Consider the following 14,255-nt stretch of genomic DNA (forward strand, 5'->3'; position numbering starts at 1 on the left):
ATGCACAAGTAAGCATTTCAACGAGGAGGTCAGTATTGGACTCCCTTCTCAGCAAAGGTTACAGTATATGTTATTAGGCTATTGATGAGGATAAATTATTCAGGCTGGCTAAAGTGCATTTGCTTCCAAAGGGGGATTAGATCTAGATGAATTAAATTTTTCACCTCTCAAGAGGAAAAGCCTTAATCGGAAAAATTATACTTCTTAGAGTCAGGATCCAATGGTTTTTCAAACTCTGCTCCCCCAAACTTAGCCCAGAGATGGCACTGCACGGTTAGTTCCATCCCTAAGACCCGCTTAGACCCTCATCTCTTCCTGAAAGTATATGGGAACAGAGTGGGGACAAATGGAGAGGGGAGCCCCGAGGAGAGCTCCAAAGACTGTCCACCAGCAAAGGAGGCAGCTCCAGACCTCACTGCACGGCAGTGACCTTCCTTCTCTGGGCCACCTCATCTGTAAAACAGAAGAATCCCTTTCCCGTTCCCACCATACCGCGATCTGGAGGGAATAAGTGATATCAAAAACAAATAAACGTAAATGCTTTGTGTCTTTAGCAGAGAGTGCCACAGAGATACAAGATGTTGGAGACAGGAGAAGGAACCCGAGGCTGGAAGGCAGGTGCCCGGGGTTCCCAGTCCTGGCACCGCCACCAACAGGGGCCTTTCGAGGGTTCAGCTTCCTTTCTTTGAAAAAGGGGAGTCGGACAACCTAAGGGACTAGGATCATCTGGATTGCTATTGTCTCTCCTTCTCATCTTTCACTCACCCCATGCTGTCTGTTATCTTTCCCCGGGCAAGGACTGTTCTCACCCTCATTAGTGCTCTGGAAAGGAAATCAGTGGCCCAGGCACAGCCTGAGGCTGAGGCTCCCGTCCAGCTGTGTTCCACCCTGCAGCCTCCAGCCCTACGTGGCCTGCCCACTGGGGCTGCACCTCCACTAACAGTGCAGGTGAGAACTCACTGCCTAGGACGCCCCGCTGCTCCCGGGTCCTCAGAAGGCTGACTCAGCAGCTTGGCAAGGTCTGACGCCCCTTTAGGGCGGACAGAATGTAGAACAGCAGCCATGCAAGATACCCATGTTCTACCAGCTCAGAGACCCCGATTAAGATGACTGCTTAAGCCCTGATTCTCAGCCCAGGAAAGGGTGTCCAAATCCATGGCCAACACGAGGGCTCTGAAACAGGCTGCCCACGTCCTTTCGGCCTGGCTGTTCGTCCCACACTGGGCAAGGTGACAGTACCTGAGCCTTGGTCCCTGCACAGTCAGGAGGGCCAAGGACTGGTGCCGAGTTCAGCTGCCAGGAGAACCCTGCACCATGGCCACTAGCAGAGACCTCCGAACCCCAGCACCCCTGCACGCCCCCAGCTGGGTGGGCGGGGACCTACCCTGAGCCCGCCGGGCCTCTCTTCGGAACCTCTGCAGGATCTGGAGCTTTTCAGAGACCGAGCGGCTCTTTGGGAGCCTGCGGAAGAGCCGCTGGAGCCGGGCAGCGACCGTTCCAAAGCAGGCAGCAGCCACCTCCTCCTCCTGCTCCTGGCCCTCGGTCATCCCGGCTGGGCTGCGGGAGATCGATAGCTTTTCTCCAGGCCTGGCGTCAGGGGTGGAGTGCTCAGCGGGGAGGGCTGCGACCCGCTCAGGCAGGCACCTGGGACCTGGGGCCCTGGCACCAGCACAGAGTGGCCGATGCCTTGTCTTTCCCGTAGGTCCTTTCCCCTCCACCTCCCCCAATGGAAAACTTTCTATTCCTGGGGCTTTTAGCTTGATAAGATAAAAATGCCCCCAACCAGACGGGCTGCAGGGAAGAGCCTGCCCTGAGCCTCCCTCCTCAGTCTCGCCTGTGAGTCTGAAAATCAATGCCTCCAAAGTTTCCAGGGACGACAGAAGTGATCGGTTACCTCCCGCCACACGCCCGGACCAGAACTCGTTAATGGGTTTCTTTGGGGATGGCGGATTAATAATGCTTTACCAGCCGAATAGGCCCCTAAGGGACAAACTGGAGCTAATTCACATCCTCCCGTGCTGAGCCCAGGGCGGGGGAGGGCCCATGAGGAGGCGGTGTTGCTTTTAAGAGGGTCAGACCATTTATCTGAGACCAGACACCTGGGCAGAAAAGGATCTGACCCTATGGGTACAGAAGGGAAGAGAGAAAAGGAGAAAAAAACAGTCAGGGCAGATATGCTGTTCTCTTGCCCTAAAACAGCCCTCACAGGGTGTCCCCTTACTCTGACTCCCAGGAGCAGCCAAGTCCCGATGGAAAAAGTTCCAGGAGGTCCCATTGCCCAGGCCAAGATCGAGGACTGGCGCCAGATAGGTAGCAGAACCTTCCAGAAAGGCCACTGGAAAGGGGTGATGCTCCCAGGCTGACCAGAGATGAGAGGACTGCCCTGCCAACCGCCAGTGGGGGCCAGTTCAACTCCAAGGAGGAACACTCGTTCTTTAACCAGAGGAAATGAACCTCAGAGGGCTCACGCGCTTGCAGAACCCCTGGTTGAAGATGCATCGCACACCTGTGCTCAGGCCAGCGTGCGTGAGGTCCGGGGAGTCAGCACTCACGAGCTCAGATGTGAGCTACGCGATACCCTGTGCAGCCACCAACCTCTGGCTCAACTCCTTTGTGCTGTCGTTTTCCCCAGGGCCCAAGAGAATGCTGAAGCACGTGCTCTCCTTGGGCTTACTTAGAGAAGAAAATGTAGAACAAACCTAAGCTGCACTCCGATCACCTGCCCTTCTCATAGAGGATCTGACCAGGAGGTCTGTGTTGAGATCACCCCTCACTACGGCGGGCCTCAGAATTTAGTGCAGCAGCAAGCAGTAAAACACATTGTTCACAAGTCATTTACTCTATATAGAAACACCTCAAAATGTCACTCTGCCTTAGGCCCAGACGTTGGTTCCTTCTCCACAATGCTTCCCGGGAAACACTGGGCTGCCCATGGCCTTTTGTTGTGGCCCTCTGGTTTACCCAGCAGCCTCTGCACCAGAAGAGGGTCACAAGCCAGCCCAGGTCCTGAAATGACACTCGGTAGCTTCAGGCAAGGGGCAGGAGCCCAGGTTCCCGGCCCTGCAGCAGCTCTGACCCTTGCACCTGAGGTCGCCTCGGGGGTCCAGGAACTCGGGCGTGGCTGGGCCCAGGCAGGGGCAGCACCCACCCTCCCGCCCTCAGAGAACAGAGCACAGGCCTGCTGGGGGGTGGTTTTAAAATGTGAATCACGTGTAGTCGGGGAAAATCCCTCCCAAATGCCCCATTTGGGCTCAAGAATATGCTGACCTCACTTCTCTTTTTGCCTCATCACAGAGCTGCTCGTCGACAGGGAAGCCAGCATGAAAGAGCTGGCAGAGATAGAGACAGGATCTTCATTCCTGGCCCCTGAGAACTAGAGAGGGTCTCTGCTGCAGCAGTGGTCTGAGAGGAGCACTGTCTAGAGGCAGGGGAATGCCTGCAATGGCCTCTTGCTACCTCTGACCCAAGAACCTCCATGCTGCAGGGGAGTCCAGCCAAAGCCCAACATAATTTGAATCAACAGCCTTCACCTCCTTAAGGGCTGGTATACAATGTATTCTCACCCTATTTATATAAAGGTACCTCCAGATTGCTTTTAACAACACTCGTCACTAGAACAGACATTCATGGATGGCATGCTCAACTCTTTCTCTCAAAACTCTTAAGTTATGGAATGTGTTGCTCCATTTGTTTTTTTGTTTTGTTTAGAGACAGGGTCTTACTCTGTCACCCAGTCTGGAGTACAGTGGTGTCATCATAGCTCACTGTAGCCTCGAACTCCCAGGCTCCAGAGATCCTCCTGCCTCAGCCTCCCAAGCAGCTATGACTACAGGCATGCACCACCACACCTGGCTAATTAAAAAAAAAAATTTTTTTTTTTAGAGATGGGGTCTCACTATGTTTCCCAGGCTAGTCTTGAACTCCTGGCCTCGAGCAATCCTCCTGCCTTGACCTCCCAAAGTGCCAGGATTACAGGAATGAACCACTGCAGTCGGCTTGTTGTTCTATTTGAATATTAAGGCAACCTTTGAGTTTTGGGGGATTTTTGCTACTTTTCTCAGATACAGAAAAAACATAATTGTTTCAACAGACACCACCAAATCTCCAGCTTCCATTCAACTTGGATGGAAAAAACAGCCTCCTCCAAGTCAGCAAGAAAAGCAAGCGATGATACCTGTTCCCAAATGGGAGCCCGACCTGGCGAAATATACAGAGAGCCGGAGCTAGGTTGCGGGTGGGGGACTTTCCCCAGATTTGCTATTCCCAGTGGGGCCACACCACTGCCCGGGATTAGAGCCAGAGGTCCGTTATGCAGATCTCAGTTTATTTTCTAGTTCCTATCCAACTCTTCTTCCCTCTACCTAGCCCCTCTGGGATCGAATCTGTTCATGTCACTTTGGTTCCTGGTTAGTCCTGTGTCATGAACTCTGACAGATGGGTCATGGCAAGGAGGAAGCATGGAACAGGAAAAGATCTACCTGCCTGTCCACACCCACCCCCCTACACCTGCTGAACGCCAAGGGGATGGGGTGGGAGTGAGGAGGGACGTGCTTGCTTCTTTTAACTTAGGATTTGGAAAAACTTCACCCTTTTGTTTAAAGATCTCATGATTTACGCATGTTGATGATCAATTTAGAAACTGCTGAAAGCTGGCGTTAAGTACAGCCAGCTCTCAATTACCCAGACACCGAAGGCTTCTCTAGCTTGCACTTGGCTCACCCCTTTTTATTTTTTTCTGTATCTCCTTTTTTGGACATTTCAGCATTCATTGGCAGAAGAGGGGCCTGAGGAATAAGTAAACTCAACTAATTTAATGATGTTCGCTCATAAGGCAAAATGCTATATTGGGTTCTGGTACTGGCTTTGCTACTAATGATCTGGGTCATCTTAGAGAAGTCACTTGATTTCCCTGAATCCTGCATTTCCTCATCTGTAAGATGGCCATGATTAAACCAGCCCTACCTACCTCACAAGGAAACTGCAAGGCGAACAGAGACAGTGCCCATAAAAATGCTTTAGATACAGCCAAGCATGATAAAAGTTATCTCTGCTCCCACGATCTCTTTGCCATTCTCAACTCTTCCTATTCCATGTGAATAGTCCCATCCTAGCGGGTGCACAGAACAGCCACTTATATCTTCAGCAAACACGATGATAATTCTTTCCCAGATCTAGCATCCAGTAGAAACAAAACATAAAAGGATTAAAAAAGAAAAAAGACAAAGAGCATTCGTCTTCTTTTAGGCCTGACTTTGAAGAACCTGCAGTCTGATTTCTTCAAGGTCCACGCGAGCCAAGTTTCAACTTTCTAGCGGCCCCAGCCATTGGTTGCTGCAGACATCTGGATTAGAAAGAACTGCCCCACCTGGAGATGTGTTTGTTCAAGAAACAGGGAGGGGGAGCCGAAGGTAGAGCACAGGCCCTCCACTGAAAGGTAAACACGACCCAGCCCAGACGCGGTCACAGGTGAGTGTCACACTCGGGCCCCCGCCTGCCTGCCCAGTGACACACAGGAATGAACCGGCCTCGCTTTCCAGCACAAACACCTTACAGATCTTCAGCACAGGGTCATCCTGCGCTTCCTGCCCCCACACCCATGCCCTCAAAGGGGACCAGGGCTGTAGGTGTAGACAGGAAAATCTGAAGAAAATCTAGGACCTGCTATAGCTCCCAGGGGTCACCAGACCCCTCAGCCAAGATGGGGCGTTCTTCACCAGGAAGCTGGGCACATGCAACAGTGCCAGGAGGGACTCCACTGCTCTTCCTCCTTCCTCTCCAAAAAGGGCACGAAAAGAACCAAACCTCATAGGTTTCCCTATGGACACACCCTTCCGGAACTTTCCCCTACTCCAGCAAGCAAAGGCAGGCCAGCACAGGCCTGGCATGGGCTTGCCAGCCACTTCCGCCAAAGACTACGCCTTGAACTTTTGGGGTGCACCAGGTTCTTCCCATGTCTCAGCATGGCATGTGGGTGCTTTGGAAAAAACCCAAATATCACCTCCCCAGGGCCGAGTCAAGATAGTCTTGGCCTTGGGGCAGGGCTGCCTGTGACTGTTCCCAAGCCCGGACTGTATCCTGCTTAACCAGTGCTCCCAGGGACCAAGGCCTCTGCCCTGTCTGACATCATGACCGCAGCCTCCTCGCTCTTTCCCCAAAGCCCAAAAGAAGGCTCTGCTTCCCTCTCAGCCCTGAGATCCAGCCTGGAATATGGGAAGGGAAGCTTGCCAAAATTCTTGGAAAAAAACCGAAAGTGACTAAATGAAAAGCCATCTCCCCAGTCAGGGCTGGCCTTCCCTGTGTCAGCTGCCGCCAGGGCTTCCCGAGATGGGGCCGGGGAGAGCCAGAAGAAAGCCCTGCGGGAGGGGTGGGTGGCGGGAGTCAGCAGAGACCAAGACGGGGTGGGGACGCAGAAAGCACCCGCCACCACCAGCCCAGCGCAGGCCGGCTCTGCGAGCTCAGGGAAGGGATGGCAGGAGCTGGCATTGCCCAAACCGCAGGAACGAGGCTCAGTCCCGGCGGCTGTGGGGTGGGGGTGGGGGTGGGGGTGGGGGTTGCATGCTTTGCACACCCACAAATACTCTCCCACCCAAGAGTACTCACCTTGTCATCTAAAGAATGGGAACAGGAAGGGCCTCTAATGAGGCCAGAGATGTGTTTACAGTTCCTCACCAGCCTTACTAATGCCCGGGGCAGGGCAAGGGTGGCAAGCAGCTGTCCTCCAGGGGACACTGAGGAGCGAGGGGTGGGCGTGGGAGCCAGAGAGCGCCCTGTGGGGGAGCACTCGGGCTTTTGGAGCTGTGGCCCACACCCATGGCTGTCCCGTCCCAGGGGCTGCCTCAGACACAGCCCTGCTGGGCACCTGAGCGGGTCCAACGTCACTGCTGCCCCTCGCAGGGTGGACAGGTGACCCCTGGACAGGTGAGTCCCTCTCCACGTGGGATCTCGGCAGAAGCATCCCTGCATTCTGAACGCGTGAAGCTATTCTGAGGAGGAACGGAAACACTGCGGGCTCTTCAGAGAGGAGGCATTGCTGACTTGCGGGGAGTCCTTCCTGACGGGGTGGGCCTGGCATGAGCCTCCCGGGCCCCCCCCGTCCCCCCCCCCCCCCGACGGGACGAATTCACCCCGGCGGGGCCCGTGGGGCTGGGCTGGGGGCTGTCTTTCCCTTGTCACAGGCTTGGCACAGGCTGACGTACCAGCGAACTTGGGCAGGAGAGGAAAGCTCCCAGACGGAACCCTCGGTGCGCAGGGGGACGGCAGTTCTCCCCCACCTAATAACTCGGCGGGATCAGCAGGCAGACACGCACGCTCATTACCAAGTCTAATTAGGCTGGCAGACAAGTGGCATTAATCATTTTTGACTGTACCTGGGATTCAAGCCCCCCACACTCCATAATCAGAAAATTTCATGCTCTGATGAACAGTAGGGAAAATTAAGCCCACATTTAATCCTTTCCCTTTCATCTTTTGAGAAGACTGGAAGCAGGGAAGAGAGGAAAACAGGGGTGCAGCTGGGGCGAGCTGGGGGGAGCTCAGAAGGCCTCTTTGAAAGCATTCCGGGTCCTTTCCCTGTCCCCTAATACACACACCCTCCGATAGGACCTTTCTTGAGAAGAAAACCCCAGTGAGAGCTCAGGGTAGGGGAGGGATTGGGGGTGGGAGATTTTCACCGTCTCTAACAATAACATATCCATCTCAGCGCTTTTCTTAAACTCCAAAGTCAAACATGAGCCTAAATCAATGAAAATGCAAGCCACGCACTGAACAAATACCTTCCAAGTGCACGAAGTAAATAAATACAAGAGCCGCCAAGACAACACAGGACACTGTCCAACATTCCTGAAATAAAGACTGACCTTTCTCTGCTACAGGAAGCGTCAAGGCCAATGTGCCAGTGGCCTCTTGCAAAGAAGCCACAACAGGGCATGATGGGTCTGCAGCAGCCCGGGGCTGTCCCACAGGGCGCTCCAGTCATGCAGAGTCCAGATGAACCCAGCCGTTAGTGCAGGACCAAGACTAGAGAGGCCGGACAAGGGGGCCCACGCGACACCAGCCACATGCAACAAAAAATCCTTTATGCCCCTCGCTCAGGGCTGCACGGCAAACAGCTCATGCTCACACCTGTAATTAGAGTCTATCACCAGAGGGGGAGGTCAGGATGGTGAGCCCCCCCGGGCCTCCCTTTCCACCCTGTAATTCCAATCACTGAACGCTTCACTGGGAATAACTCCCCCGGCTGGGGAGAGAGACTCTCAGCCCAGGAACAGAGAGGTGGCACTCACGAACTGCGTCCAAGGTATGTCTAAGCATCTCCCGCAGGAGCGTTTGGTCCAGGATGGCTTACACGCCCGCCAAAATGACATGACAGGTAAGAGGCCATCTCCATGTGCCTTCCACAGAAGAAAGGGTCCACGACCTGCAAGGGACAGTCCCTGAGAACAAAGCTAAAGGGCAGCCGGTGAGTTTCCTGGGTTATTTGCTGTTGACTACTCCCTCCCGGAGTGCTGGAGGTGGATTCTTACCATTGCCACCACCGCCACCCCAAACACACGTGTGCATTCACGCGACCTTTCTTTTTCTCGCTCTCTTTCTGCCTTTCCACCAGTCTGCACGGGATTTCCTTCTCTATCTAACGAATATGATTTCTTTAATCCTAAAAATTAGCATCCGCTCTGAACTTGTCCGTTCACAAAATCCAGCATTAACCAGAGGTTGGTGACAGACCTTGAAGTCGGGGTAAGCTTAAGTTAGATGAACTTTCACTAAGAAGGCAGGCAGGCAGTGGGAAGACAGGCTCCTAAAAGCTTCCCTTCCTGGAAGTCCATTTGCCAACACGGCTCCCTAACCCTGTGTCAGCCTCCTGTACAGACAGATGTCATTCACACACCCACTGTCCCCCTGCTTGTCTCCAAGAGCAGGGAGATTTAATAGTACAAACGAGCCACCACCTTCATCACCTACCACTTCTTGAGACCCCGCTCTGTGCCTGGCACTTACTGGGCACAAGTGATAGAGACAAGGCGCCAATGTCTTTGTGGCCCTAGGCCAGGCATGGACGGGTCTCAGCCACTGGCATTCTGCGTGCCATAGCAGGCTTCCCCCAAGGACATCAGGCAGGAGCGGCATTACCCAAACTTTCTAGAATACCTACAGTACTCCTTTCCTACTTAGCAACTTGCAGAGTTTAAAAACTGTACTTACTGCTTGGAAAGGTGATTGTAGGAGATGTCTCGAGCCCAGGCTAATCGTTACAGCTGTTGGATGGGAGGGAATAATAGCGTTCGTATCTCATTAAACATTCATATTGCATTTTGCCAGGCAGTGTTCCGAGTGCTTTACGTATATTAATCCATTTACTTCTCACATTAACATGATGAAGTAGGTAATATTATTATCCCCATTTTTTTTTTAAAACAAGGAAACAGAACACAGAGATGCCCAAGGTCACAGGGGGACTAAGTGACAGCCAGGATTCAAACTCAGGACTCTGGTTCTAGTCCCTGCTTTTAATCACTGCATAGTATGGCCTTCTAAAGGTCCTATTTCTGACCCTTGCTTTTCAAAATGAAGATAAGACAAACCAGCTCCGCCATGGAATTAGACCTTCAACTTAAAAGAAAGATGCTTGGTGCATTTGGCCTGCTGTATCTCCATCTAACAGCCCTCACCAGCACATCAGAAATTTCTCAACGTTTCCCATCCAGCCACAGGGTCACAATTAGTTAAATATTAATAATGACAAACAGAGACTCCTCTCTGTAGCCCCTTGATTCCAGTTCTGCCTCCTCTCTGGTGTTCAGACATCCTTAGCTGGTATTACACCAACTATGTGGGGGGTCATGGGAGCAAAGACCTCACCACGTCAACCACGTCACTCACAGAGTCAGAGGTACCACCCGTGGACCTGGGTCTTCCTGCCACTGGCAGCTATTCATGTCCAATCAAAGGGAATAAACAATTGTAATGTGATGTGAGGATAAATGCATTTAATCACGGAGTGCCACACATATGCTTATGGAAACACATACAAATATACCATTATCACCAAACAAACAAAAAAAATCATCAAACTATGCACAAAGCACTCAACAATTGATACAGCCTCCAAAAGTCTAAATACAAACTAGAAAGCCAATGAAGCATATTTCCTGAGATTTCAGCACAATAAAACCCACGACAGTGAGGCTCCTGCCTCTCTGTCCCCGTGTGTACGGTTGGTGGATATGGCAGAGAACTCTTGAGAAGGCAAAAGCTGCCAACACATCAATTCTACTGTAAGGTCGGAGGAGTTTACCAAGTGACAGCATTCCTTCCTTCCACAACATACACCTCTATAACTTCTGCTCTTTCCTGCTTACTTAGCACCTGCATCGGGAGTTCTGGTGATGGCAAAAGCAGCTCCCACTCCCCGCTCCCCCCCCCATTCTTCCCCTTCCATGTGACCCTGGCTTAGCGTCTGAGCTCTCCTTCCCCGCTGCCAGCTGCAGTGGGCTGTGTCTGCAGACAGAGGAAAGGCAGGGGTCCCTGATGCGGGAGTAGCTGCTGCTGTCCAATGCCCCAGTCAGACGGGACATGTGAAGCTGCCATCGTGGGGGAAGGGAAAGATGCAAACCACAATCCATTTCCAGAGATGCTCGTTAGAGGTTGTGCCATTATCCACGCTCTGTGCTTCAGATATTTCAAATATCTATGTCAACACATAAACACACGGCCACAGATATCCTCTGCCAGACCCAGCTACAGCAAATACAGGGGTGAGGCTGGAGGGAGAACACCTATTAAAGGAATACACATACCTAACAGTAGGAGAAGAAAAATAATAAACCCCAAGAAGACTGCAGATTTGCTTAGTAAAATCTATACAGTGGGTGCCCAGTGTTTTGGGGCTTTGGAAGACGACTTAGGGGGTCTGGGGCTGAGAGCTCTGCTGAAGAAGGGACCCTGCCGGGAGTTGGGTGATGTTAGAACATGAGGACTGGTGCAGGAACCCAAGAGGAAGAGGAGGAGGCAGGGCACAGCCCCACACTGGAACAGAGCCCAAAGGTTTGAGGGGCACAGGTGGAAGGCAGGAGGGGGTGCAGGTTCAGGGTGACTTCAGGCTCTTTTCAGCTTAGCAGCCTGCTTCCATCCAAAGCCTAACCAGTCTCCTCCCTGTCCCGCCAGGTCCCCCTGGAGGCGGGGTCTGGGTTTGTACCATAGGTGGACAAACAAGCCATTTGGCCATTAACCCAATAAGCAAGGGTCAAACGGTCATCTCAATAGCAGCCTCACGACCTCCTCCCAAGAACTCACAACGAAAGCATGAGGGTGCACAGGGAGACAACGGAATGACCTTGCGGTGGCGGCCATCAACCTCAACCCGCCTGCTGCAGACGCGCGTGTGTCTGGGGAGGGCCCGGGCGCCCACCTGCCGGGAGAGGTGCCCGTTAAATACCGCATACCGGGGCAGCAGGCACTCTCTAAAGGATACCCAGCAGGGCACCGAGGAGCACAGTGTCTCGTCCAGGGGTTACCTCACTCAAAGTGGGGGCTCCCCTGGCGCCAGAGAGGGCACTGGCCCCTCTCCCTGCCCGGGCAGCGCCTGGCGGCCCTCGCCCCGCCGCGGTCTCCCGCGCCCCCGCCCCGCACTTACTGGCGCAGCGCAGCGCCTGCCGCAGCACCTCCCGTCCGCACAGGTCGCACCAGCCGGGGCCGCCCCGCAGCGCCAGCTCGGCGAAGCGGTGCCCCTCGCCTCGCTCGGCCGGCACGCGGGGGTCCTGCGGCTGCTCGAAGATGCTCCGCACGTCGCGGGGTCGGGGAGCCCCAGGCCGCCGCCGCAGTCTCTGCTGCAGCCCGGGCCGGAGCGCGCGAGCCGGCCGGGAAGCCCGCGGCTGGGGCTCCAGGCTCCCCCGGGCAGCCCTCCGGGCGCCGCCGCCCTCCTGCGCCCCGGGCGCGCTGGAGCGGGGCGCGGGCACGCAGCGGCGCGAGGACCGGCCGGGCGGCGGCGGCTCCGGGCCGCCCAGGCTCTGCAGATAGCGCGGCGGCTCGGGGTCCAAGCGCAGCGGGTACGGGCGCTGCCCGATGGCCGGGGACGCCATGGCCATGCCGGGCTGGCGGCGGCGGCGGCGCTCACACTCCCGAGCCAGCCCCGGGAGAAGGGGCGGCCCCGGGCGAGCGCGCCTTTAAAGGGACCGCAGCCCGCGGGGCGGGGCGGGGGCGGGGCCTTCGGAGCGGGGAAGGACCGCGCGGGGGAAAGACCGACGGACCGCGGGGCAGGGTCGGCGGTGGGCGGTGTGCGCGCGAGCGGGGCTTTGGGGACGTCGGGAAGCGGACTGGACAGCTGGGGCGGCCGAAGCATTCCGCACGGGAAAGGCTCTATAAAGTACGGCCCAGAAGGCGCGTTCCTGTAGGGGCCCTTGGCCGTCAGCGCTGCCCCTGCCCCTGTCCCGTCACTGCCCACGACACCAGGGCCACCCCCGCCCGCCGCCCCCCGCGCGCCGGGGAGGGCGCGGCAGCCGGCTGAGGATGGAAGGGGTCTGGGCAGGGGTCGGTCCTCCGTCCAGGCGCCCACCCGCCGCCACGCTCCCGGGGTTGGAGCCGGGAGGCCTGTGCGCGGTCCTCTTCCTCCCCGCGCCCCCAGCCCGGCGACGGGCGGGAATGCCCCGCTCGCGCCCAGGGACGGGTGGCGCGCTGGGGGCGCTTCCGAGGCCGACCGCGGGAAGCCGCCGCTGCCGCTGGCAGAGCCGTCGCGTGCCGCTTTCGCTCTGGTTGGAGTTCCCCTCCGCACGGCGCTGCCGGGTAGGATATTCCTCTTTCCCGGAATGGGAGGAGTGGTATGGGGATCTTGTCCCCGGACTGTGCGGGCGCTCCCAGCCCGCCAGGGGTCGGGGGAGTTTTTCTCCCGAAGCCAAACCCTCCCCCCTCCGGCTTGCAGCTGCTCGCGCGATGACTGTGGGAACACCAGTGCCCCTGAACGCCCTGCTTTGTACCTGGTGTAGACAGCTCACCTGTGGGACCCGGAGAGCGATCTCTCTTCTCCCAGCACTTTTCCCGGCGAAGGCTTGCTTAATGGGCCCCTGCCTGGTTGGTGGCTCTGCCGTCACCATCTTGAGCGTCTTAATTTTTGCACAAAGGGCCCAACATTTCCCCCCCACTGGTTCCCGCAAATTATGCAGCCGTTCCTGACCAGCACTTCGCCGCTGAGACAGGCCCATCTCGTGGACGAGGAAATGGGCAGAGCCAGGACTCCCGGATCTTTGAATTTGTGTGTCCTTTCGGGGACCAGCAAAGACCCTTAACAGACCTGGGCCCCCTCTAGCCCCGGGTAGCTTAAGGGTAAACTGGGCTGGGGGTGGGGAGACGGGTGATGCTGTCGTAGTACTCTGCAGTTCCACTGCTCTGCTTCGATCACACGTTTCCTCTTAAAACACGGGTTCCATTTGGTTAATTTAGCTCTGGTCACCAGCAACCAACTTTGGGAATAGTCTCAATTCTTCTGGACGAGGGTCTCTTCCTCCTCTTCCCAGGCCAGAGATGGGTCTCCCCCTAATGTTTGGTAGGGGAATCTTCTCTTTCACTTTCTGTTTTCCCTTTGGAGGTAATTTTTACGTAATTCCTAAAATTTTTTAGTCCAGTGGCCAGGGAATTCCCAACCTGCTTTGGTCTATGGCTTCTCCCTCATGCTGGTGGTAATCACAGGCTCCTCAGCCTCGGGAATTTGTAGCACAGGACAGGTTCCTCGGTCTGGGGTGACTGCTTCTGTCACCAGAAACCTGAGCTTCTCCCCTCTGGAGGTGGTTTCTGAGGAATGACCCACAGGGCCACCAGCCCCACAGTGCTGCAAAAGAGAAGGAGCTCAGGTCCGGGCGCGGTGGCTCACGCCTGTAATCCTAGCTCTCTGGGAGGCCGAGGCGGGAGGATTGCTCAAGATCAGGAGTTCGAAACCAGCCTAAGCAAGCGTGAGACCCCATCTCTACTAAAAATAGAAAGAAATTAATTGACCAACTAAAAATATATCGAAAAAATTAGCCAAGCATGGTGGCGCACGCCTGTAGTCCCAGCTACTCGGGAGGCTGAGGCAGGAGGATCGCCTGAGCCCAGGAGTTGGAGGTTGCTGTGAGCTAGGCTGATGCCACGGCACTCTAGCTAGGGCAACAAGAGTGAGACTCTGTCTCCAAAAAAAAACAGGAAAAAAGAAAAAAAAGAGAGAGAAGGAGCTCGGATGGGGAGAGGACTGTGAGCTGCAAGCAGCCCCCTCCACTCCACCCTTCCTCCAC

General features: G+C 55.3%; 1 protein-coding gene across 1 annotated transcript in view; it reads right to left on the reverse strand.

Moving 5' to 3' along the window:
• RASSF5 (Ras association domain family member 5) overlaps positions 1-12,102 on the reverse strand; it is a 66,830-nt gene extending 54,728 nt beyond the window's left edge. Inside the window, exon 1 of the mRNA XM_012760423.2 lies at positions 11,633-12,102. Coding sequence (XP_012615877.2) covers positions 11,633-12,083 — 451 coding nt within the window. The 5' untranslated portion in view covers positions 12,084-12,102. The remainder of the gene's footprint in view (positions 1-11,632) is intronic.
• Positions 12,103-14,255: the final 2,153 nt, after the last annotated feature.

This window comes from Microcebus murinus, chromosome 23 (assembly GCF_040939455.1).
Source record: "Microcebus murinus isolate Inina chromosome 23, M.murinus_Inina_mat1.0, whole genome shotgun sequence".
Lineage (NCBI taxonomy): Eukaryota > Metazoa > Chordata > Mammalia > Primates > Cheirogaleidae > Microcebus > Microcebus murinus.